The sequence below is a fragment of the Urocitellus parryii genome, chromosome 1 (genome assembly GCF_045843805.1).
Source record: "Urocitellus parryii isolate mUroPar1 chromosome 1, mUroPar1.hap1, whole genome shotgun sequence".
NCBI lineage: Eukaryota > Metazoa > Chordata > Mammalia > Rodentia > Sciuridae > Urocitellus > Urocitellus parryii.
In genome coordinates, this window is record NC_135531.1 from 110,939,647 (window position 1) to 110,967,404 (window position 27,758).

The 27,758-nt window shown below is 39.6% G+C and overlaps 1 protein-coding gene across 1 annotated transcript in view; it reads left to right on the forward strand.

Moving 5' to 3' along the window:
• The window catches only part of Znf608 (zinc finger protein 608), a 101,773-nt gene that overhangs the window by 24,202 nt on the left and 49,813 nt on the right, over positions 1-27,758 (forward strand). Inside the window, exon 2 of the mRNA XM_026409524.2 lies at positions 15,163-15,418. Within this exon, the coding sequence (XP_026265309.2) occupies positions 15,163-15,418 (256 nt within the window). The remainder of the gene's footprint in view (positions 1-15,162; positions 15,419-27,758) is intronic.

The window sequence follows — 27,758 nt, forward strand, 5'->3', positions numbered from 1 at the left end:
GGAATTGGCAGTGTTGTACTTTGTAGCTGATGCCAGCTTCTTCCTTGGGCCAATTCAACAGAGAAGAGAGAGAAAAAGCCTTGTTTTAGTGGCTGAATTACTCTGACAAGCTTTCACATTGCCCCTCCTCTTATTAATATTCTTTTTGATGTGAGCTTGTAAAACAGAGGATTGGCTGTTAATCTCCAAGATCTCAAGGGCTTTTGGCAGTGGCCCATAATTGATGTGTTCACATGGCTGTTGTCTGACTACTAATGATTAGACAGCAGTGTTATCTACCAGCTAAATCAGTGTTGCTTATAAATCACACTTGATAAACTGCAGTTTCATTTCTTCAAAGAGTCCGTACATGTCTACATACTTTGATAGAACTGCCAGAGGCATTTCATGATTCTATGACAGCTTAGATTAGGTTTATTTTTCATTTCTGTTTGACAAAATATTAGACTCTCTAATGCATGTGAAAGAGAATTTGTTTTGTTCCCCTAACAAGGCACTTGGGGAATGATAAGCAGAGGAAGATTACCTGTTCTCAGTGGGAGGGTGAACAGGTTGGGATGGCAGGTTGTATTTTTGCCTTTGCGACTTACTGCAAGGTAAACGGAGTGGGGTGATAGTACTTGAGGTCATGCCACTCTGAAAGAAGGAGAGCAGAAGTCTCTGGGGAGAAAGTTCTCAGAATGTGGGCCTATACTCAGATTGTGACATGGCTGGGGAGGGCCATCTAGAACTGTGAGATTGTGCTGACTGTTCAGTCATAGTGTGTGCTGAGCCCATGCAAGGTATGACTTCCTTTTATAGAAGGGCAAGAGAAAACAAGAAGGTTCTACAACAAGAAGAGGTAACAGCCGCAGAAATAGTATCTGTGTTCCTTCTCCACTGCTTTGTGCTTGGCTGACCACAGATACACCCAGAGTTCCCCATTTGCCCCAAACTTTGCTTACTGAAGACAGGAAGCCAGGTTGCATGTCGCATATACATGGTGGGCTTTGGGAACTTGATGCTAAGTCATGCATGAGTCTTTACCTAAAGGTTACAAACTCCTCTGGCCTAGAGCTAACTTTCACTGTCTATACAAAAAAAAAAAAAAAAAAAAAAGTAAATTGTTAAGGTTATTTTGTTTGTTACCCTATAATTGTACATGTATATAGAGGCATTTTTTTTTGTTGTTAATGACAGCTAATCTTTCCCTAATTTCTGAGATCAGATGTTTTTAGATTTCAATGAAATAGTTAAATCAGAATTGTCATAAATTTTTAATAAGCTATTTTTTTCATGGGGTTTAAAATTACATTACTTTAGAGACGTCTGTATGGTTTTTAAGGTATATCAGAGGTTAAATATTTTCTCAAAATTCACAACTTTTTTTTCAGAGTTTCTGTGGCAAAAGATTGGGCTGGGGTTCTGTTAATAAACTGTTAAGTTAGTGGAGTTCTTGAATATAGGAATGGGGGAGAATGCACTTACAAATTTTACCCACCCCATCCAGAGCAAAACCAAAAAGCCATGCAAGATCCATCTCCTTAATTCTAGGCGTCATTTATTCTTCAATTAAGAGTGGCTTTGATATGAACACTCCTTTTCCTTAGTAAATTTTAGGGCTGTAGTTAAAATAAACACCGATGTCAAGGAATAAATGTTTATTGATGTGTGAACATTGACTAACAAAGGTACTTAACTAACCTGCTTATTTTACAATGATTCATGGTTGAATCTAATACTTTTTTATTAAACAAAAGCAATTTATAAGTTGTTTTGGTTATGGTTATTAGATTTTAATATACTGGAAAAATACCCATATCAACTTAGAGAACACAGTCCTTCAGTTATTTAAATAGATGCTTCATTTAGTTTTGATACATAAAGCAACTATATTAGAGTTTCTAATGTAGCTGTAAATAAGAAAAAATGCAGTAAGAGGTATGGAGTATGGTTTTCATTATGTAAAGTATGCATGCGTATGTAAGGGCTGGATGGTAATATTAAAAATTATGAGAATGTATTAAAAGATTTTTATATCATCTTTAAGTAATTTTTTAAAGTATTGTATATACACATATCTATGAGTTTTATGAAGTATATTACCATTATGGCAAAAGTAAGCATGCAATTTTTAATTTTAAAAGGTATTAGTTCTTCTTGACTGATGGTTTAAATCATGATTCAAATCGACTTGATTTAAATTTAGCTTAGTCTAATGCTGAAACTGTTTGCAGGTGTTTATTAACTAACTGGAAATAATTGTAATGTTAAAGGAAGATATAATAGAATCTCTCTTGCCTACAGGGTGCTCATAGTTTGACATTAGTATATAGAAAATATCCCCATCATCTGCTGTTTGGGGGATCCCATTATATAAAATACCTTATTCATTGGTTAAGAAATCTTGGATACTTTGTAGTATGCACTATAAAAAGTGTGGCTGCATGTTCATTTGAAAGCTAATCTCTTATGGTTCTGTGTGACAAAAAACTATTTGCTAGATAAGAGATTGAGTGTTTTCCTCTTCCCTCCCAAATAGTTTTGTTATTTTTTTCCCCCATGTTGAGAATTGAACCCAAGTCTTATACATGCTAGGCAAGCACTCTATAACTGAATTATATTCCAGCCTCCCTGCCCCCTCATTTAGTCATAATAATTTCCTAAATTCCTCCAAAATTTGTTTTGAAGTAAAAGATATGTAAAAATAAGTATTCTGAAAAAAATGGATGCTAGGAGAATGTAATCCTGTCTACCCCCTGCACTAGCCTTTAATCTTTTGTAGCTCTATGAAGTGGATTAGTAATTATAAATGGATAGTAGTATAATTAGTATAAGTGGATAGTAACATTTATTTCTGTTTACATCTGTGCATTTGTTTGAGGCCATTTTCATAGGGTTCGGTTCATTCAATTCTTGAGGTACTCCTATAAAATTGCTGAGGCAAGCATTCTTAATGCCATTTTATAGATAGATATTGACACTGGATGATACTGATCTCATTCGTAGGCAAGGATTCTTCCTAGACACTAGCTTTTGGAAGAGAAAAAAAAATTCACCCGCCCCCCCCACCATAAAACCTCATTATATATGTGAGTCTAAGTAGCTATAAATATTTTATTACAATTCCATCCCTAAATATTTAGAGGTTTTTTACTTTCCATCTCTGTTGAAAACCATCCTGTGGTTTTCAGAGACGATAGTAGTGTGTTGGTTTAGCCTTGTTGTCACAAGGCTTAAGCTCTGTAAGGATGTGTTATTAAGGTTGGTGCCTTGGGTATCACTGGGAAGGACAGGATCAGGTAGGGGTAATTGAAAAAGCTGACTCAGGATGCCCATTGGTCTTGTGACACAGCCCCCTGAAATGAAGGCCTCTTTGCCTTTTAGACTGCTTGTGACACACAGAGGATTGAGGGACATGGCATTTAGGAGTTAGGGTCTGGTTTTGAAAAATGTCCTGAGTCATCTCTTGGGAAAAGGTGACTGGTGTCCTGGTGTTGAGTCATATTTCTTTTCCTGCATTGAGACGGACAGTTCAGGTGTGTGCAGTGACCACCGGGAGGCTGCCAGTGCCTGTTAGAGTGAAATTAAGGGAAGTGTCAGAAATTGACAGGCTTTAAGAAAACAGCAGTCTTTCTCTTCTGGTAGGTGGAGGGGAGAGGGGAGGGCTGTGTCCTCTTGCTTCTCCTTGGAGGGGAGAGGGGAGGGCTGTGTCCTCTTGCTTCTCCTTGGTGGTGTGGCACAGTATCGCAGCCCTTTCCCATCTTAGAGCTGCTCTCTACTCTCTCTGATTACTGAGACCTCACAGCCATTCTGCTCCTTTCCCTACCTTTCTTCTCTACCACTGGTGGGGTGTCCAGGGCTCCGCCCCTTTCCTCACCATTCCTCTTGCTTTTTCTGAGCCATCTCATTCACTCTGCTGGCTCTATTACTTTATTTGTGCCAGTGAGTCCTCTCTAGTCTAGATCATTCCCTTGAGTTCCAGGCACGTCCTGTCATCTGCTTGGTAGACCTTGCCGAAGCTCCCTTCTATCTGAACGTGCACCTGGGTTTATCCTCTGCCCACCTTCTTGGGTCCCACCCTCTCCCTCTCCCCATCATAGCTGTCCTCTCTTCCTTGGAGTTCTGTCATGGCTTTCTAATTGCCTTTCTCCCTCTAGTTTTGCCTTCTTTTGTTGGTTTTCCAGCAGATTTTGAAGTGTTTTTTATCAGATGGGCAATCTCATCTTTCCTTGCCCCTGTTTAGAATCCTCAGTGCTGTCTTCTAACTTCACAGTGAAGCCTCAGATTCACAACCTGACCTGGGCTGTTTGTGAGCTGATTTGCAGCCTCAGCTCTTCCTGTTCTTCCTGGCTTCCTAAGCTACCAGCCCCTTCACTAAACGTGACATCCAGAGTGGTTCAGCTCTGCTCGCACACCCCACCCCTTCAACAGGCCAAATTCCACACGTCCTTCTGATCCATCTCAGCACACTCTGTGGGCCACCTCCTGGTGCTTCCATGTTGCCCTGGGCTTACCTGACCATCTCAGCCCTGATCACACTTTGTTTTCTGCAGCTACCATTTGTTTTCCCTGCCAGCCTCAGACTTCCAAAGCGCACCTGGAACAATGCTTGGCACATAGTGGCACCTTCAAATTTTTTTGAATGAGAGAATGACTTCCCCAACAACGAGGCAGACACAGCAGCCCTTATAAAGAGGGTGTGGGGTCCATGCATGGTTCCCCACCACACCAACTAGGTCCTTAAGCCACCTGGGACTCACTTATTGAAATAGTAGTCCTCCATCATAAGCCCTCTACCTCAGCATTGGCGTTTATGTATGTTTATTCTAAAATGGAATGGCTTAACATCTTTTATTAAAGTGATTTTTAAAAAACGATACAAGTAGTACCTGTTCATGCATGCTAACACTCAGCTAACGCAGAGGGCTATAAATGGAAAGTGATCCACTTCCCTTCCATTTTTGCATATGAGAGGATACACAAGAAAAGAGGTTCTTTCCAGAGAAGTGGCCTATTGGCTTTTAAAATCTGGTCTGTTCTTGGGAGGGAAAATAGTCCTGGCCTGTGTGCAGTATTCTTTCATGTAGGGGTCTATGAGAAGAGCCTCCCCCCCCCCCCCCAGTGCTGGGGATTGGATCCAGGGCTTTGTGCATACTAGGCAAATACTGCACTGGAGCTATATATACTCAGCCCCCAGAAGAAACTTTTAAAAGTTTGAGTTGTGGTATAGAACTTGGTAAAGGGAATGACAGATCTCACTGGGATAGCCCAGGTCTTCTTGTTTTTGCTCCTTATCCTGAGAGGTAGCTTCTCTTAAGACCTTAGTTACTTCAGTTCACAAAATCACTTGAGGAAACCCTCCGTTGCTTTTCTATATAGACATGGTAGTAATAACGAATGTGTCTTTTAAAGTGCTCCTGATGAGCTGGGGTTGTGGTGCAGTGGTAGAGCACTTGCCTAGCAGGTGTAAGGCACTGGATTTGAATCTCAGTCACACCATGTATAAATAAAATAAAGGTCCACTGACAACTGAAAAAATATATATTTATGTAATATATAAAATATAGTATACTTGATATTGTCATGTATGTCTAAAAAGAACAATTTAAAAAAATATTTAAAAAAACAAATTAAAAAATAAAGTATACTTGAGAATAGATATATGAATAAGTATTATGTGCATATGGAAAAACCATATTTGTAGATGTGTATAGATACATTTGAAAATAGATACTTAAGAACTCTATGATTTTCTCTCTCCCTTTAACAATTTTTTCCCTGTGATAAATGTTGGAGAGCTTTACCAAGTTGTATTCAATAACTAAGGCTTCAAAACATTCCTTAATTTAATGGAATGGATCAGTATTTCAGATGGGCGTTTGGGAGGGAGGGAAGGAAGAAGGACAAGATGTACATACTGAGCCTTTCAGACAGTGTTGAATTTTTGTGAGCCATGCTGCTATTTTGCAGGGAGGAATGTGGTACCAAGATAGTATCCTGGTCAGGGAGTCAAAATTGTCCCTTCTGTAGCTGATTCATGATGCTTTAGAAAAGCAGGTTTTGACTCTTTCCAAAACACTGCCTTAGTTCCCACACTGTGTGACTCAGACACACCCTTGTCATTTAATTTGTCATGGCAGCATGTGTCGGGTTTATCATTCAAATGTCTAAAAATTTAGCTGTAATTTCAAGTGAGATTTCTTAATATAATGTAAAGGATTGCTGTTAATTGAGGGGAATAGGAAGAAGGGGATTATCCCTCAACAGATCTCTTTCCTTCCTGGTCCCTGTCTTCCTCCTCTCTTTAAATCTTGTTTGTATCCAGGAAGGTGAGGGTCAGGTACCTTCGGACTTCCCCCAATTTCAAAGTGACTTCAAGGAGAAGTTAGGAGCCCTGCAAAGATAGGCACTACATTTACCAATGGCCAGTGTCTACTAAGGTACATGCATTGTCCACAGAAGTGGAAATTGATGGTGCATGCCCCTTAAGCAATACCCAGAGTTTACCATAGAGCTCTCTTTCTCTTAAGGGCCCAGGAATGAGATCTAATTGATAGACATGGAATTTGTGTGAAACTTTTCAGGAATTCAGCTTTGTATAAGGACTTATATGAAAAGGATTAATCCAAGAACACAGGCTTTTCTCGTACCTTTATGATGGTCCCGTTTCTTTGTAGCTTATTTTCGTGTTTTAAGTGTCTTTGGAAACAGGATGAGAGGAAATCAGAGAATGCTTTTGAACAAGATATGAAAACACTGATCATTTACTGCTACTATTTAAAGCACACCCAGCTCTCTGAGCAGTGAAAGATGTCAGCGGCACTTTCAGACAGATTAAGTATCTGTGGCTCAGCAATGGGATGGGATTCTTTCAGAGAACACAAATGAGGCTAAGTATGTGACAACTGATGTGCCCTGGTGGAAGAGTCTTCAAGGTCCCTGGCCCTGCATCTGCTCCACCTCTACCATTGTCACTTTGCAGCGAACTCAACTCATTAAGGGTCTTTAAGGGGAGGTTTAGTTTGGCTTCAAAACAACAACAACAACAAAAAACCAAGGCATTGAATGGAGTCATTTAATTATGCTTGGTCTTAGGTGCTCAGTACCTTCTGTTGTACTTTGAAAACCGTCAAGGCTAGAGGATGAAGTTAAAAATAGTCACTGTTGTTCAGAGCATATTTGACACATGTGGCTGGCCATGTGAGTCTCTGCTTTGTGAGTTGTACACAGAGACATCTCTGGGGTTACCACCAATAGTTGGTGACACCCTCCCCACCACAGCACCATGAGGAGCTGGATTGTTGAATTTAGGTCCTGGCTAGAAATGGAAGCATCCATCTTGACCCTGTGAGGCCACAACCCTGGCTGTGCCCCGGCCCATCCCAGTTGCTAAGCCTGAACCACACTTGATTCATTAAGACTGTGGTGACTTGCTATTTAGGGCAAAGTAGGTTTTCACAGCAAGTAGTGCAAAAATGAAAATAGTGATGTAATTCCCACGTAATATATGTAGTTGTAGCTTGTAGAATTGGACGAGTTTAAAACAATAGCAACAACAAAACCAAACCTGAGCTTTGGTTTTAGTGGGGCTTTAGAAGGAGGTTTCCAAAGGGAATGCAGTATTTGCTGGGAAGCCTTGAGATGAACTGTTTCAAACTGTGGGCAAAGAACATGGATTCAGGAGTATGGCTTCCAGCATACGGAAGAGGGTAGGAAATCACCTTTGGAGAAGATTTTCTTTCCACATCATGTTCTATTTTACATTCAGTAGAGTTTACTTTTGATATTAGATTGTGCAGACCCAAAATCTGACTCAGCCAACGCATCCTCAGTCATCTTTCTAGTTACTTAACATTTCCCAAGTGTCCTTTACTTCGTCTGTAAGAGACTTCTCTTCACCATCTTGTGAAGATAGAATGGCAGAATGCAGAGTATAATCCTGCCTACAATTCTTAAGTGTTAAAACAGTTAAAAATCCCTTGATGGTTTTTGTCTTGTTTGTTTTGGTACTAGAATTGAATCCAGGGTGATTTTACCACTGAACGACATTCCCATTCTCTCTCTCTCTCTCTCTCTCTCTCTAAATTGTGGGACGGGGCCTTGCTACGTTGCTGAGGGTCTGGCTAAATTGGTGAGACTAGCTGTGAACTTGAGATCCTCCTACCTCAGCCTCTGGAGTTGCTGGATTACAGGTGTGCACCACCACACCTAGCATAATAGTAGCTGCTGCCAGTGTTGTTACTACTATTTTTACAAGAAAGGCTGTGGACTTTGAAACCAGGAAGGTTTAGCCTTAAGTTTCAGTTCCTCAGATAAGTGGCACATACTGTTAGATCTTTAGTTTCTGCCTCTGAAAAATTGGGATGATGGGGAGTTAGAGGAGATGGAGTTCTGGTGCCTTAGATCCTTAGTGAGAATTTCCCCATGTTGTTTGTGCAACAGACTGTGAAGCATAAATTGCCCTGATCATGGTTCTGAAAAGTCTGTATAATGTTTAGGAAAGGCAGGATTAGGAATGACCACAGATATAGCGGTTCCAGGTTTGTCTATCGGGTGGAAATTCAGATTTGATTAACTTGCAAAGAGTTTTTTTAAGCCTCCCCTGCTTTGTTGATGAAGCAGTAATGTCAGGCAGATGCCAAGTGCAACTCTGGCACTGGTTACCTCTCAAGAGTAGTGACTTCTACTGTAGTGCAGTCTCTAATGCTTTTTAAATTAAGAGATGACTGTGGGCAACCTCATAAAATAGCCAAATACCAGGATATGGAGAAAATGTGAACATTAAGTAATCGTAACTCAGCATGCACATAGAATGTAAAAAATATTAACTGTGAGCAAAATAAAACACCTTTCCCCCTCTGGTTGTTGACAATCTGGGAATACCAGGATTGAAGGGTTAATAGTAGGATGGGTTTGGAGATTTGTGGCAACAGATGGCAGAAACCCGGGACCAGCTCCCTCCTGCAGGGTTCGGCCCTGACCTGGCCAAGGCAGGGAATCACTCTGCATTTAGGAGGCTTGCCTGTCTGCAGTGCTGGACTCCATCTTCTCCCTCTGCCTAGGAGCACTCTGTGTCTCATGCCATAGAGCCACCTGAATGTCCGTTGTTGTATCCAGGTGGAGCAGGAATGCCCACTGGAACGCTCCCCAGCCCTGCCCTGGAGACCCCTCCTCATTTGCTGTCAGTTTGCTGGTACTGAAAACCATCTCTGGCTGACACTGTCAAATGCTCGAGTGATGAAAACCTGCCACCACCAGCACTCCAGCTTTGGAGCCGTGCTTGTTCATCAGCACTCAGGAAGCCCTTGAAATAAGGTGAACAGAGAAAATATTGCCAGGACCTCTGCAGATCCCCCCCCCCCCAGCCCTCTGATTGCACACACTAAGTGCCGCTATCTGTGTAAATAACCTTTTCTTCCCCACCTCCCTCTGTCCTCCCTGCTCCCCCCCTCCCATGCTCTTAGACTCTCTGGCGTGATAAATAGCCAGGCTACTGCTCAGCGTGCTCCAACACCTGGGAATAATCATGCAAAAATAACAGTGAGAGACTGCCGCGCGTCTGTTCTTGACATTAACTTTCCTCAGTTTGACAGGCTGCCACCACCAGCTGTTAGACTTATGGGTCTTTTTTTTTTTTTTTTTTTTTTCCCTTTTCTACTGGAGATGACTGCTTTCCTGCTTTCCTCTTTTGGGCTCTAATGGGTTACATCAGTGTCCCATCAAGATGACAGAAAAGAGGTCAGACAAAAAAACCGTAGCTAAAACTGGCCAGTTCTTTATTCTGGTCTCTTATTGTAGTTATCATTTGATCAATAATGCTGCACTGACTTTTAAATGAGGAATATCTGATTAGAACTATATTAGGATTTCTCCTCCAGGAAGATATTCATAACCTCCTTTCTCTTTTTTAATTGTACTTTGTTCTACCAGATTTTTAAAAAAATATTTTTGGTTGTAGATGGACATAATACCTTTATTTTATTTATTTATATGTGGTGCTGAGTATCGAACCTTGTGCCTCACATATGCTAGGCAAAGCGCTCTGCCACTGAGCCACACCCCAGCCCCATAACCTCCTCTTTTGAACCATACCACTTATCTGTTTGTTTGTTTGGTTTTTTAGTTCAGGTTTCAAATGTATTTGTAATAATGATAATAACATTTACAATACAGTAGATCCTGTTTATCAAATGCTGCACTGTACCAGGCACTGAGCTAAGGTTATTTGTGGGATCTCACATTGTAGTCACATAGGTAGATGCTCTCTCCATTTTTGTCAATGAAGACAGAGGCTCAGCGAGATCAGGTGGCTTGCTGAGGTGACACAGCTAATAGTTAGGGTGGGATTTCAACTCATCACTGATGTCCACTGTCTTTTACCAGTGCCCTGCTTTTTGCACTCAGGCGACCAAGGACAGTCCCATGGATGTGGTTCTACAATACAGCTATAATTTTCATCTATTTATGTGATGATTTGGTTAGTGTGACAGTCTTGCTCACTCAGCAGTTAGTCATGAAGGTAGAGACCTGGTTGGTTTGGGCTAGCTCATTCTAGCAAGTTCTGTGGTGCTTGGCACACAGCACGTGTGCTATAATTGTCTATTGGGTGGATGTGTGATTGAGTTTAGGTAAGCAGGAATAAATTTGGGGGTTGGCAGTGCTTGAAAAGAGGTGCAGTTACAGATTAGTAGAAGGAGATTTTTGTAGTAGTTTAGAACTCGTTGGTACCTCTGTGGCAATCGCATCATTGCTGTAAAACTATAAAATGGGGGTGGATTAAGCCAGTCAACTGCTGCCAGATGCCAGTGTATGAAAGAAGCAATATTTCCCCAGGCTGAGCTTCTCTGGGTTAAGCCCCTTTTTCTTGTACTTTTAACACACTTTAACGGCACTTAACCATGCATTTGGAGGGGATTATAGATTTATGTTAAATATAGTAGGATATAAAAAGAGCTTTGTAAGGTTGTGTGCAGGGTTATGGAACTGTAATATCAGACCAAGGACCTTTTTTTTTTTTTTTAAAGCCAGTGTTTACTGAGCTATGCACTGCGCTGAGCATTCACTTTGCATGAATTATCTCATTAAGTCTTTGCTGCAACCCAGTGAGGGTAACTGTTATTATCATTCCCATTTCTCAGATGCAGACATCAAGTCTAGTAACTTATTCAGGGTCCCACACAGCAAGCATAGATAGGGCCAGGATTTGAATCCCAGGTTCACCATCCACTGGGCTGCCTTCTGTCAGGGTGGTATCCTGTGGAAATTGTTGCTACCCTCTGCCTTAACGAGCTTCATTGTTTGAAAAGATTGTGGTTCAGTTCATGGACCAGTGACCTGAAAAGTCAGGGTGTAGTCAGGTTGCTCTTTCGTAAAAGGCAAAAATAACTACGGAGCATCCTTTAAAATTCTGCTTTACATATACTACCACATATAGTAGATGCAGGTTGGTGGGTGACACCTTTGAGATATATCTGAGAACTGAAACCTTTTTGTGGGAGCATCTTCCACTGGGGGCATTACCTGGAAGAAAGAATTGGCCACATTCTTTGAATTATTTTCCTCCCATGCCTCTTTGTCTCCCAGTGTATACTGAACTGTTGTAAATTTTCTGCTCATAGTATGCTACTCTTCTGTGCACACCCCAGCTGTCACTAGTGGTGGCTTATTGCCCTTACACAATAGGGGTTGCAGTTTTCTCATTGGGTAGATTGGTCTTGTTGACCTTCTTGGGTGGAACATTCTATGACTGTCTCAGGGAAAGGCTGGAAGCACAAACTCAAGCTGCCTGTGCTGAGCAAGTCGATGGGAAGGCTGAAGTTCAGCCCTGGTGCTGATGCCACGGGGAATGGCCCAGTGAAGCACATTATCCAATTTAATTTGAAGATATAATGAAAATTCAGACCCCTCTCTAATGTTTCAAATACTGGCAAAAAAATTGGAGCATTGTTAAAAGTAGCAAACCTGGCTAGGCACGATGGAGCATGCCTGTTATTCCAGCAATTTGGAAGGCTGAGGCAGAAGGATCACAAGTCTGAGGCCAGCCTCAGCATCCCAGAAAGACCCTGTCTCAGAGTAAAAGATATATAGGCCTGGGGGCTGTAAGGGTTGGGGATTGTAGCTCATTGATAAAGTGCTCCTGGGTTTGATCCCTAGTACCCAAATACACAAAACAAACCTCTAAAGCATACTTGCCAAATAAAGCACTCCGGGAGTAGCTCTAATTCTCCACCTCCAAACCTCTTTTTCATTGGTGACCTCTAGAGAAGAGGTACCTGCCATAGACCACATGGATGGTCTTTGTACTCCTCTCTCTCCCTAGGAAAAAGAGAAGGGGCTTGCTGCGGGGAGAAGGTGGGGTTCCATTTCCTCTTCTCAGGAGGTACCAGAGGTGCCCATCCAATGCCTTTGCTCAGTGGTATATTTGAGCTACCATAAGGAAAGCCAGTACAGGAGAGGAACTAAGAGAAATTCACTTGGGTAAATAAAATATTTGAACCTGTAAGATTATTACCTATCAGGTTTGAGAATTGTAGAGTATTATCATGTAGGATACTCATATTTACAGTTCAACATCTCTGAACCTTAGTATTGTCATTTTGAAACATGTTGGACGGGGTTCTAATTTTCCGTCTATAATATCACCAACATTTGGATTGCATAGTGATAATAAGCAGTTATTTTATTTGTAGGCGTATAGGATACCATGGCTCTACCCTCAAGCCAACCAGATTCTTCAGAAATCTGATCTTTGGGTTGGGGTAGAGCTTGTTCTTAGCATGCATGAAGTCAAAGAAGAGGAAGAGGAAAATTTTAAAGGAGAAAATTAGATCTTTGAAATTATATTAATATCATGAATAGTATGGAGGTGTATTCATATCGAAATAAACAGGGATTTGGTCTAGAAACTGTGATAGGATTTATTACCAACTTCAGAAGGTTGAGGAATACATTTTCTGGTTGAGGAAAATGGGCCTCAGAGGTGTTAAGGGACTCTCCAAGGTCACAAGCTAAGTAGTATCAGAGTGGAGGCCAAAATCCTAGAGTCAACGTGACCTGCCCCCTTAACTTCTGTAGCATTCATTGCCCCATTGTGTCTTCATCTCCAAAATCAAGGAGCCGATGCTGTCTTTATTCCATTTTCTTGCATATTCGTCTCTAGTTCTATTTGTTATCTTGGTATTAATGGAGGCTCTGAATCAGGCCATGTAAAGAACACCTTCAGAATATTGTTCCGTTTTGTCCTTATAGTTTATATACATAGTGTTGAATTATAGCCAGTTTATAATGAACTGTACAAATTATGAAGTTTTTGGGAGCAAGTAGAACTGATTATAATTTTCTTACTTTTTTAAAATTCTGAAAAATTATTCTAATCCCACACTTTTTTTTTTTAGTTGTAATAAAGACTACAAGGTAACATTGGATGTGTTTTTTTTTCCCCTTTGCTTATATTTCCTGCCTCAGAACCTCTCTCTTCATTTGTCAGCCCCATTTAAAAATAGGAACTATCAGTGCGAACTTTGATCCACATTAAGCTGCATTTACCCAAAATCATAAATCATCATATCTGGGGTTTGAACTGCAAAATGCTTTTCTCTCTTGGACTCTGTGATCAAGAATATAGAACAATAAAATGCATGGAGCAAAAGAAGTTTTATGGCAGCTTTGAGAGCAGGAAATTAAGTTTCTTTAACATGCAGATGGGTGAAGGGCTGTTCTATTTCGGCTTGGATCACTCAGGCAAGTGAACGTCAGTTTATCATTTTAGTGAAATGCAAACTGCAGAAGTAGTTCCTACAGGCATTTGAACAAGGAGCCCACACAGCTGACTGCTTCAGCTGTTTAACTTAGGAGCACACTTCCTTATCTGACTCTCTTGGAATATATTCTTTTTGTTTTGCTTTATTGCTTTTTTTAAGCAACAAAGACTGTGATATTACATCTGTAGCCAAGTTACTACAGAGGGTAACTAGGGATATATCTGAACAACAGATAAGATAGCATTTTTACCAGAACAATCTTCTATGTGTCCTTTTAAACATGCATGATTTGTTAGCCCAACTGATAAGGCATGCAAGGTATCATCCTTTATATGCAGGTCGTATCTATGGGCAACATCAGGACATAGGATTAATCTGGAGTCCTAGTACAGGTGTGTTTTGTGTAGCTTTTCCCACAACCAATAACCTGTCACCAGGGTCAAAGCTATTCTGTAATAGCTCCAAGTTTGTAAATGGGTCAAAAGAAGGAATAGGTTGGTTGATGATCTGCCTGTTTAGTATATACATAGGCTTTGATTCATCATGCCAGCCTTCTAGACTTCCTCCTTTGCTGACCTCCTGGGGACAGGGGTGCAAAAGAGAGATCTTTGCACCAGAAGATCTTGTACTTGACTGTCATTTCTATTTCCTGTATCGAGAAAGAGGGCTGCTGGGCTTTGGTTAAATTCATCAGGGATCTTGACAGGTGGAATCACTAAAGGATTTGTGCACTGGAAGAACTGATGTTCTGTTGAAGTTGAGCACACACATTTATTTCTTCTCTTTTATGAATTCTGCTCAACTTTGCAATAGAACACTTAATTAGGAGTTGATGTTTAATACATGCTAATAATATCCAGTTTATGTGTTTCAGTGTGTGTAATCAAGTTTATATATTTTATATATTCAGCACAGTAAGTTAATATATTTTAGTGGTGATTTAATTCATTATGGTTTATAAAGTACTTTGAAAACAATTTTGGTCCATCTCCTGTACTTGAATGTCCAATAATGTAGGCCTTATTGTTTATTGGTATTTATTGGAGTTTATCATTTGGAAAAGCATATAATTTTGAAAATAAGATTTCAGTACAAGTAGGAAATAGTCTTAATTTTGCAACACATTTTTCATTCACATCTACTGAGACTAAACAGGTTGTTCATTGGTGAATTTAGAACATCGAAGGCCTGGCTGTAATTCAGGAAGCTAGCGCTCTTACGTTTACTTTGTTTGGCATGAAAAAATACAATAATCATTTCTATTCTACTTTATATTTTGGCATCATTAAAACACTCAAAGCAGATTATAATTGCAAATAGAATTTGGAATGATGATGTATTCTAGAAGCGATGTAAACAGATTGCATTAAAAAGAACTCGGGAATGCAGCGCCTCTGCAGTAAGCCTGTCTGTCTTTCAGGTTGACCCCCTGTTCACAGTGCCAGCACCACCGCCACCGATTTCCAGCAGTCTCACGCCTCAGATTCTACCCTCCTACTTTCCCCCATCCTCATCCAATATTGCAGCACCAGTTGAACAGCTTTTGGTTCGGACTCGTTCTGTGGGTGTCAATACGTGTGAAGTTGGAGTAGTGACAGAGCCAGAGTGTCTGGGGCCCTGTGAACCTGGGACCAGTGTGAATTTGGAAGGGATCGTGTGGCATGAAACAGAAGAAGGTAAATACAATTTATTTTTCTTTATTTTCCTATGCCCTCTACCCTGTGTTGTTGTGTTTCTGTCCATCTGTGAGGGGAATTTGTTTTGTGGTATTCAGAGAGGAGAGAAAAGAGGCTTTTAAGGCTCTCTGAATTTTTGTTGACCTAAGAACTGTGTTCGTCTTCTTGTTCATGGATGCTTTTACCTTCAGGATGAGTTGGTGCCCCTAAAAGTGGTTCTCCACTTTAAATGCTAATAGGGAAGAAATGTAAGAAGCAGGGTCAGGGTAACCCTAAAAGGTATTCCCCTAAAAGGTATTGTGGAAATTAGGAAGGGCGATAGATGTCATGTTCATTTTAGTCTTGGTGTGTCAGACAATCTGTCTGTCTTGATGTGATTGCTTTTGTGATATGGAGGCTTATGTTTACCTTCTGGATGGAGCAAAGGTTCTTGTACCTAGCGAGGACCATTGTCATGATGTGGTTGTGGCTGGTTGGTGCTCAGAGCTAATGGAGCCAAGGTCAAAGGCGTACACCCTAGTTGAGCCAGTCATTTCTTTGGTGGCCAGAGACATGAGACCTTTCCTGCCCCTTAACTCAGTAAGCCATTTGGCAAGTGCAGTCCATTAGTCACGAGGGAAACAAGGTACAAGAGAAATGGATTGATCTGTCATTGCTATTGGAAATATAAATCAGAGCATGTGCCACACTGGTAGTGGATCCACATTAGAGTTGGCCACGTCTCATAGCACATGGTCATCAGGTACAGGGTATTTCAGATGGCTTGTGTCATTAACAGGCCAACAAATACTTAAAACCAATTGCCAAGGATTGAGAAGTCACCGATTCCTTCAGAATAGGTAGAGGAGTATAAAGAAGAAGTACATCCCAGAGTACACCAAAGGGAACAAAGGAAAATGAAGAACTGGGGGCACTTTTTTTCCCCATTTAAGATAAACTGGTCAAGTTTAAAGGGGTTGGCAGTTGCGAATCACTGTCATTTGTAAGAGTAAAGACCAAGATGAGAGTAACAAGGAGTGCCCGAGACTCAAAATCATTCATTAGGTTCCCCCGAATCAAGACAAAAAACTTGAGGGCCGAAATTCAAAGGGAGAAGATAGAATATATGTGAAAGAGACTGAGTGGGTGGGAGTGGGGAGTAGGTGGGGGAAGTAATTGCTGGGCAAGAAGTAGCTCAAGCTGTTTCAAGATAGAAAAAACAAAAGTTTTTTGATAAGGCTTTGAATTCTACTTATTACATTACTCTTGTATGATATGTTTCATAATTAGATAAAAAAAAATTGTGTGGACAGTGCCAGAAAGAGAGAAAAAGACTTAATTACACAAGAAAAGGAAATGAAAATAGTAGCTATGGTGTGTTTCTTGTTTGCTTACATGGAAGTGATGGTTAAAATTTACTTCTGGCTTTAGAAATTTGGGGGTTTTTCATCTTCTCCCTCATTGTATTTTTAATTGGGGTTTTTTAGACATTCTGGGAACCAATTTAAAACAATACTGTGAAACCACATTGGGAGGAATTGATGGTAAGAGGAGCCAGAATTAAATTGTTCTTAGCTTGCTTGTCTATTTAGGCAACCCTCCCCCCAGCACCAGGGCAAGTTTCTGTCTGGGTCCCCCCCCCCCCGCCTGGGTTGTGCACAGTTTTGCCTTCCCTTGGATTTTTCCCTGGAGCAGAAGTGGTGGGAAAGGGTTTCAGAAGGATTCTTCAATGTGAAAAGTATAGAAAAGGAGTTGGGACATTAGTAAGATCATAGTCAATTAGGTGCAGCTTTTTCAGGGAAACAAAGAAGATTTGGAAGGAGCCAGGAGTTAACTTCCATACACTTGAAGTCAGCTTTTCTTGTACCTGGATAATTGCTCACTGGAGTGAAATGCTGTCTCCCCATTTCTTAGCTGTGATTTAGGCTCATCAGTTCAGTGCTTGTCATGATTTTATTTATTTAACTGTGGGCTAGGACTGAGTTCCTGCAGTGTGACCTCACTGGGTGATGTTGTAAAATTAGCCACAAACTTTCTGGGACAGCATGGGTTGTTTTTTAGTTTGCTTAGAAGTCTTGTTTAGTTTCAACTTCTAACCTTAACCTCTAATAAAAGATAGGATTATTTAGAAAAATACAATCTGTCTTTAAAACTGTAGCAGTGCCTGAGTTGAAGAAGAATACTCTAGTCATATGTTTGAAGAGGTATGATTACTATTATTTGATAATGATATATATAAAGCCTCCCATTCCCTACTGTCCTCTGAAAAGTCAGTCAGCTGATTCTGATGTACTTGCTTTTATATGCTGTCTTCTGTCTGTCTCTGTGGATGTCTTTTGTTCATTCATATGGTAGACCCAGCCTCAGAGGGTGCAGAACCTTGGGCAGCTCTCAGTTTCTCTTTACTGACCCACATTTTCCAGGATTTGGGGATGTGTGGATGTTTTCCATGATGATAATAAGGAGCTGGAGATGTTAACAGAGAATTTTTTGCTGAATAAAACTAAACATGACCTCCATAGAATTTAAGAGCTCATCTTGGTGACTGCCTGGGATATAAGATGTGTGTTTAATGTGCAACCATTTTCTAGAGCATTCCATTTGCATCCTTTTCTCAGTACAGTGTATTTAAAGCCTTGTACCGACTTAAAAATGAAGCCCACTTGACCATTAAATTTTCCCTTTTGGGAAAAACAGACATAGAACAAATACATTTGGAGCCAGTTATTTGGCAGAGCTTAAAGACGTCGTTTTTGGGGAAAAGAGAGTGAAAAGTAAGATACAATAGTTTGGTAGTATGAAGTTTCACTAAACAAAGAGCTTCGAGTGGAGCTCTTATAAAACTGTCAGGTGCTTTGACTAATGTTCTGTAGATTGAGCTGGGTAAAATCCCTTCCCTGGTGTTTTTACATCGAGGGCATTGTATAACTGGTAGAGTTTTTTGCACAAACCTAATTTGTTATGTGCATTCATGTGTGTGAAAGTTGTATATGTGTGTGTATTTTAAGGTCCTAGAATTTTAAGAGTTCATATTGAAAGTCTTTGGGGAATGTTGAATATTCTCGTGGTTTTCTTGGCTGTGGTGGGGAATAGTGAGACTGGAATATGAAATCCCTATTTAACACTTTATTGTTCCTTGTGCTTGGAATTCCTCACTAGAGGATGGTTCTTTTACTCACAATCTTTGAACCCCCCCTTGTTATTGCCAGTACATGAAATCCTGCTTGTCTGTAAGAACCAAATTGTGTTCTGAAATAAAGAATTATTAGTGAAGTTCCCTCTGGAAAAAATTAGTGAGTTTCAGACCATGCTTAATAGGAGAACAAAACTATTACTACATTTAGATGTTTGGTTTTTCTACTCTGATCTTTCTTTAAGGTGAATGCATAGGAGCAATGATGTATTGTACAAAATTACTCACAGATGTTGGAAAGAATTTCCTCAGCATTTAATTCCTGACATTTGGGACACACATGACTATGTATAATTATTTGTTTGATTTTTTTTTTTTTGAGAAAGAAAAAAGCATGGTATATAGTACAGTGTGTATAAATGCATATGTGTTGAACTTGGCTTTTTAGCTCTTGTGAATGTGTTGTCTTTTTGTATTTTATTGACTCATATTTCTTGGGGGGGCATATCCAAGAACATACTTGGTTCAACTAAGTCTATTGTCCATTGTTGTGATGGTCATTTACCCCTGCTCTGACAGTATCATTCCCATCCCCTCTAGTCTCTTAATGATTAGGCAAAGCTACTGAAGAAAAGGAAGTGAGGGAAAGAAACCTGGCATTTGCCAATGATGGCCCTTCAGACATCTATAGGTTATAGAACAGTGGTTCTCACTACTGTGCCTTTGAATCACCTGGGGAGCTTTAAAAACATGCAGATGTCCAGGTGCCACCACAGCTTTTCACTAGTGGGTTTGGTGACCTGGCAATGGTGTTTTATCAGAGCCGTCCCAGGTCACTCTAATGTTGAGACACAGTTGAGAACTACAGTCTCAGGGCAAGGTGGAAAGCTGAGCCGTCTGCAAGTTCCTTGACCATCTGTTTCCCTTTAAGGGAACCACATGTATTATTGCTTCACGTTCCAAAGTATAAAATGGTCAGGTCACCTGCTTATTTACCACAGAGTAGGTAGTGCCAGTCAAGATGCTAAAGTGTGGCAGATGAGCCTGGCTGTCTAATCACCATTGAGGAAGAGGATCCAGCCCTAAACCTCAAGGTGAATGCCACAGAAGATTTGAGGGGCATCTTGAATCACTAATTGATACCAATCTATCTAATTTATTAATGTGGTGGGGATGGTCCTTACTGTTGATTTCTCCAATGAGCCAGACACAATAGTTTCATTTCTGTGTGGTCTCTGCTGCATGATTTTTGAAATAGTTTAGAAACCCATACTAGTAAGGGAAGTGGTTAAGGTAGCAAAGAACGAATTGAACTCAGAGAATCAGGGGGAGTTTTCAGAGGGGATGGCAACTTGGGGTAGTGAAGGTGATTTTTAATGGGAAGACTTGGCACCAGGTGTGAGAGGTTTGCCACCTCATAGGACGTTCCTCACATGGTGTTCTATGTGTCAGCTTCCAAGAAAAGAAAAGTGATTTGGGGAATTATGCTTTAAAGGTAATTAACTGGAGAAATAAATGGTTCTTTTTTGAACCACTAGAGATGTCCTTAAAAGTCTTCTGCTTCTTTTCTATCTCCAAAGTCATAACTGTGTGTAGGATAAGGGGGTTTTAAACTAATTTATTAAAAGGCAAATGATCCTATGTAATTGAGGATGGATTTAACATATGGTATTGTCATTCCTGTTCTGCAGTGTTTACTTACAATCTTATTACTTCAAATAAAACATTTCTTTTAAAATTTTGAATACCTTGAGTAGAGATTAAACATTAATCCAGGCTGACTTTGTGTTTTCAGCAACTAAGCATGGAGTTTGTGCAATAATTGTTCAGAGCGAGGTATTATTTATATCTCTGGGATTTTATAAATTCAACTTTGACTCACAAAGGGAATAAGTTGAACACTGTTAACTTGTGTATTTCATTACACCTCACGTTAGTGATGATCATAACCACACGCTATGGGGAGCTTTGAGATGGCCAATGGTTGGTGCTCTCTGTAAGTGCTAACTGGGGGTAAATCAGCCCCCACTGAACAGGTGACTTTGTTTAAGATGAGCATAGTTTTATCACTGTGATAACAGGAAAAGGGGTCCAGCCTGGATTCTTACCAGAATGCCACAGAGGTTTTGAGGGACTGAAAAAACTACTAGTTAGTCCTACCCAGTATATGGGCCATCAACTTCTCTCTTACCTTCCCGGGCCACCTTGCAGTAGGGTTTGCCCATAAGAGAGTGGATTGAGATATCACTGGTGGCAGCGAAGCCCAAAGGTGGCCATGTCCTTCCAAACTGCACATTTACTGCCCAATTTGCCAATGGAAAAGGCACACCAATTTGAAAATCAGATCTGCGTGTTTGCTCTACCACAGTGGTGGATTTCTTTCCTTCCTTCCTTGCCTCTTTTCCCTTAAGACAGGGTTTCTGCCATGCTGCCCAGGCTGACCTCAAACTCCTGGGCTCAAGTGTTCCTCTTGCCTCAGCCACCTGAGTAGCTGAGACTATAGGCGCACACCAGTGCCAGCAAACACTTTTTAAATAAAAGTACAACCTTTAAGGATACATAATACACAACAACAAAATGCACTGAAGTATTTTCTTTTTTAAGATTAATGAAAATGTTTCCAGCTTTTGAGAGTATAAATGGAGAGTGGGTCTTCATGTGGGCATACAGTAGACCATAAAGACCTATTGAATGAAGGAGAGGAAAAGGATGGTAGAAATTTCGTGGGCTTTGGGCCGTTTTCCTGGTTTGTTCTGCTTTACTCCTGACCCTACTTGTTTTGTGCTTTCCCAATGAGGTGATGTGGCCAAAGTTTGGGTAGCATGAGTGAATGTGTTTCGCTGCACAGCAACAACACACATGGTCCCTTTACCTCTTGCCAGTGTGAAAAATGTGCTGCTCTAAAGTAGGATTCAGCTTACTGACTTTAGGCAGAACATTTAGTTTCTGGTTCATTTGGGGTGTGTATGTTGGTATGGTGACATTGGGTGTTAAGAGATGCAGCAAGAACTTTCAAACTCTCCATATAAAGGCATGTCGTTAGCCCTTTCTGTTGGTTGATATTATAGCTGACATTTTTCCCCCCTGTGGGTACTGGGGATTGAACCCAGAGCTTCATGCATACTAGGCAGGTGCTGCACCACTGAACTATGTGCCCAGCCCTTTTTAAAAATATTTATTTTGAGACAGTGTCTCACCACATTGAACTTGTGATCTTCCTGCCTCAGTCTCTCAAATAGCTGGCATGTACCACAGCGCCTAGCATGAAACTTATTACTGTGTGTGAACACAGAATGTAAAACATTAAAAAGTAAGCTTTTCTTAGGACATGGGTGTAAAAGATTAAGGTTGTCTTGTAGGGTGTGTTTGTGTGTGTGTGTGTGTGTGTGTGTGTGTCATATTGTCCGATCTGCTTATTAACTTTTTCCCTGTAAAGAAGGAATGGTACAGAAGTCTTGACATTACAGGGACTTTGAACTGAAGATATATTTCTGATTGCAAAATGGAAATGGTCTCATTAGTTGCAAAGATTAGCTGTTGGCCCATCTAAGCATATTGATCTGAGTATTTCATTGATTTTTTTACACAATGTTTATAGCAGCTTTATTGAGATATAATTTACATAACATACAATCTACCCATTTAAAGTGTACAATTCATTGGTTTTTAGAATATTCATAGTTAAACAACCATCATTTACAATTAATTTCAAAACGTTTTCATCACCTCCAAAGAAACCCTGTACCCTGACAGTTACTGCACTCCTCCCATTCATTGAATTTTACGTCTTTGTCCTTGATTCTTTGCTTTTATGCTTAAACAGTAATATTTTACAGATAAGACAAAGGATTGATCTGTTTGAACACTAAATCTGTGCCAGGCATTGTGCTGGGCACACTTACCAGATGGTTTCCTTTATGCCTCAGAATAAAATCCAAAGTAAGCTCACCCTCTTTATCCGTATTTTAATAGTGAAGTCATAGAAGAAGATTCACCTGTGCCAGGCAGCATGCCGAATCTGTATTTGAACTCACTGCAGCTGGACTTTCAAAGCCCTTGCTCTCTTCACACTATTCCTGGGTTCTGGATTTCTCTCTGCCACCACTCAGAAGTACCTGTGTATTTCTCAAAGTGCTATATAGAAAGAAGAAGTAAAATGTGATGTAATAGCTAGATTATTTTTATTTTAAACATGGAATGATAAAAATTTCTTTATAGCTTTAGCATCTGATTTTGGCAGTTGTTCTAGAATGAGCTTCAGCTGGGTTGGTGTGTACAAACCATCCCTTTCAGCCCCACTTTGCTGCAAGCTGCTTAAATGCACAAATCCCATCTGTCTTGCTCACTGTTGGATCCCTGGTGCCTGGCACAGAGTCAGTGCATGGTACTTATTTGTTGACTGTTGAATAAATTCATGGAACAAAGTGGTATGCTCTTGATACCTGTTTAAATTTGAGTAATGTAACTTTCTAGTCAGGAGTATATTTCTTTTAAATTAAGTTTGGTCTAGACAGTCAAAAACAGTTCCAGAAACCTAGTTTGTCACTGATGTTTTTTTTTTTTTTATCCATTATAAAATTGGATTACATTTTATTATATTTCAGCTCCCAACCTTGTTGCTATTAGGCTAATCAGAACAAAAGGAGAGAAACAAAATATTTGGCATGCCTTTTGTGTTAAGTCATGCATATCCTCAATATGGTTTCTATTTTCTGATTATAAAAGGAATATATGACCATTTTAGGACATTTGGAAAGAAAAGTAAAAATGTAGAAGAAAAAAATGTGTAACCTCATATTCAAGTACCACTTAGTTCACTTTCTTTAGAATAAAGATTGCTATCTATAGATACAGTCTTGTACAACAGGTCACTAGAACATAGTCATCTTGCATAGCTGACGGCTTTAGCATCATGTTCTAAAGGCTCATCCCATTGTACTTTTGATTTGCATTTCCCTGATGGTTAGTGATGTTGAACATCTTTTCACATACTTGGTCATTTGTATGTCTTCTTTGGAGAAATGTCTATTCAAGCCTGTGGCCCACTATAGATTTGAAGGAGTTACTTGTAATTTTGGATATTAACCTCTTTTCAGATATGAGGTTTGTGTAGTCCCATTTGACTAGTTCTACCTTTGTTGCTCGAGTCTCAAAAATAGTTGTGCTCATTCATTAGATGCATTCCTTTTAAAAAAAGACTATATTTTAGATTCATAGCAAAATTGAAAGGAAGGTATAGAAATTGCCTATATAATCCTTGTGTCTACACATGCATAGCCTCCTACATCATCTACTTTCCCAGCCAGAGTTGTTCATGTATTATATTTGATGAACCTATATTGACACAGCATTTTCATCCAAAGTCCATAGTTTATATTAGGGTTCACTCTCAGTGTTGTGTAATCTCTGGGTTTGGACAAGTATATAATAACAGGTATATTCTATATAGTATTATGCAGAGATATTTTCACTTCCCTAAATATCCTCTGTGCTCTGCCTGTTCATCCTTCCCTGCCTTTGACCTCTGGCAACCATTGATACCTTTTTCTGTTCAATAGTTTTGCCCTTTTCAGAATGCCACAGAATTGGAATCATACTGTGGGTAACCTTGTCTTATTGAATTTTTTCACATCATTAAATGCATTTAAGTTTCCTGGTGTCTTTTCATGGATGGTAGTTTCGTTTTTTAGAAGCACTAATATTCTCCTGTCTGGATAGAACACAGTTTATCCATTCGCCTATTGAAGGACATCATGGTAGCTCCCAAGTTCGGCAGTTATGAATAAAGCTGATACAAACATCCACATGCAGGTTTTTGTGTGGACAGAGTGTCAATATGGGGGAGGAGTGCTGTTTCTGGGTGCTATGGTGAGAGTTCAGTTTGGTGAGAAGTTGTGGCACTGTCTTCCAAGGGGCTGCACCACTTTGCCTTCCCACCAGTGGTGAATGAGAGCTGCTCTTGCTGTACTTTCTCTTCAGCTCTGGGCTTTACCAGGGGTCCTCCATCGTTCTAATAGGTGCGTGGTGATGTCTTCTTGTTTTAATGTGAATTTTCCTAATGGCATAGAACATGGAGTCTCTGTTTTCATATGCTTATTTGTCACCTGTGTGCTTTTTTTGGGTGAAGTGGTAAAATCTTTGGCCTGTTTTTTTTTTTTTAATAGTTTATTTTCTTGTTGAGTTTTAAGAGAGATCTTTTAGATAGCAGTTCTTTATCAGATGGGTGCTGCAAATATTTTCTCCCATTCCTTGGATTGTCTTTTTATTCTCTTGACTGTTTTTTCAATTTTAATGAAGTGTGTGCAGCATGTTAATTCTTTTATGGATTGTACTGCTGTTGTATCTAAAAAGTCTTTCTCAAATCTAAGTTCATCTAGATTTGCTTCTGTGTTATACTCTAGTTTGCATTTTAAATTTAGGTCTGATCCATTTTGAGTGTATTTTTTGAAAGATATAAGGTTTATGCTTAGGTTTTTTTTTCTTTTTCTTTTAACACATAACCAGTTTTTTCAGATTATTAGTTAAAAAGATTGTCTTTTTTCCATTCTTTTGCTTTTGTTCCTTTGTCGAAGATCAGTTGAGTCTATTTTCATGGGTCTGTTTCTGGGCTCTAATATCCCTTCATCTATTGGTCTCTTCTTCTGGTACCACTCTGTCTTGATTACTATAGCTTTAAAGTAAGTCTTAAAGTCAGTTAGCATTAGTTCTCTAACTCTGTTCTTCAATATTTTGTTGGCTGTTTTGGCTCCTTTTTTTTTTTTTAAGAATTTTTTTTTTTTTTAGAGAGAGAATTCTTTAATATTCATTTTTTAGTTCTTGGTGGACACAACATCTTTGTTTGTATGTGGTGCTGAGGATTGAACCCGGGCTGCACGCATGCCAGGCGAGCGCGTTACCGCTTGAGTGTTTGGGCTCCTTTTTACCTATCTAAATAGACCTTAGAATCAATTTGCCAATATCCATTAAATGACTGACAGCGATTTTGATTAAGATTACATTGAATCTATAGGTCAAGTTGAGAAATACTGACATCCTGCCGATATTGAGTCTTTCCATGAACATGGACTATCTCTGAGCTTATTTAGTTCTTTGATGTTTTTTTTTTTTTCCATCAGAGTTTTGTAGTTTTCCTTTTATAGATCTTGTATATATTTTGCTACATTTATTCCTAAGTATTTCAGTTTTGGGGGTGTTAATGTAAATGATATTGGTGTGTATGTGTGTGTGTTTAATTCCATGTGTTCATTACTTGTATATAGGAAAGTGATTGACTTTTGTGTGTTAACTTTATATCCTGCATCTTGCTATAATAACTTATTAGTCCTAAGTAGTTGCCCTATTTTTTTCCCTGATGCTGAAGATCCAACCCAGGACCTCACACATGCTAGATAAATGCTTTATCACTGAACTACATTGAAAGTTCTTTTCTTATTTTTATTTTTGAGACAGAATCTCGCTAAGTGCTGAGTTGTCCTGGCTGCGTTCTAATTTGTGATCCTCCTGCCTCAACCTTCTAAGTGGCTGGGATTACAGTGCTCATCACCACTTCTCTAATAAAACACTTTCTGAGAAGCATTTTTTTTTTTTTTTTTTTTGCTGTGAAATAGTCCATAGAAGGGACATACCAAAGCTTAATTTAATTTAAATTTCTCTAACAATGGATGTAGACACATTGATTTCAACTCACTAGATAAATATGCGTAGTATTGCTTAGTATATCTTTGTGTATGGAGTGTTTTTTTTTTTTTGTTTTTGAATTTGGAATTATTATGCTGGCATCAGTTTACAAGAAACTGAATTGCTGAGTGAGTGGAAAGAAACATTTTTTCATGTGCTGGAACACATTTTACCTAACTGCTTCAGTTTACACTGGATCAGAGTGCCTGTCTTACCCTGCCCATCTTTGGACCAACTGACATTTCAATGAAAAAGGAGATGAGTTTTAAAGTCATATGCATAACTTGTCCATATCCATATTCCTACACTTAACAGAATGAGGGTGAGAGGTCCCTCTTATAGCACACATCACAACGGTTTAGAAACAGAAAGCAAGGTGCAGAGGGTTCTCCAAAAGAAGACATGCTGGGGCTCTGCCTCAATGGGGAGCCTTGGATGATAGGTTTGGATTTCACTTCTCCTTGTATCTAGAATGACATTTTACAGACTCTCCCCCCATGAAGGAAATTAAAAGATACTTCTAAATATGAGAAATTCAAACATCTGGGGGAGAAAAATTAGTCTGTCACTCATATCTTTTCTGAGCCACTTGTGTTTCTGCCTCTGAAAACATCTATCTTTTGGGTTCTTTTCCTTCAGAGTAAGGGAGGATGAAGGATCAGATTTTTTTTTTTTTTTGAAAACCTTTTGTGTCCCATAACTTGTTTATAATACATAATTTGTCAGTTGATGTAGTCAAACCATATACATATCTTCCCCTGGCATACCCAAGCTCTGCCTCCTTCCATCTTTTATTTCCACTCCTATTCTCTCTTCCCTCAGCAAGAGGAAGAACTATCCAGGTAGTTTTTTGTTGTTGTTGTTGTTGTTCACATCAATATCTACCAAAGCATTCCCATCTGCCCTTCCAAAACAACCTTTCTGTTCTCAAATAAGTTTGGCTGATACTTCCCTGACAAAAGGTAAATAATATGGAAAAATGCTTATCATAGGTTTCAAAAACCTGTTCTTAGCAGAGAAAGTTGGGGAAATTGGGCTTCTGGGCACAATTGCAGAGCATTTATCAGGCTCTGACATAACCTAGTCAGGAGACCCAAGAGGAAGGCAGACAAAAAGTGCTGTGAGGTAGGCAAAATCCTTTTTGCTCATTTATAATTTCTTATAACTGAATAGAAAATCGAGCAATTATATATATGGCACACCCATACACCCATATATATTTATTTTGTAAGTAAGCCTTCTGATTCAATGTGTAATAGAGGCACTTTATAGTATTTCAATCCCTGCTAGAAATGTGGCTGCTTCCTTGACATGACACATGACACATCAGGCCCGTGTCTTATTATTAAAACACATTCATCTGGGGAATCTTCCATATTGCTCTTAAACACCATCTAATTAGCATTTTTATCATTTATGTGGAAGTCTCCCATAATTAATCCCACTATTCTATGGAAAAACTGTGATACAGTCTAAATGAAGTGACTTGGGGGAGTGCATTTTATCTGAATTTCTAGTTCCAATCTAAAGTGATTGGCCTTTCCTGGTTTT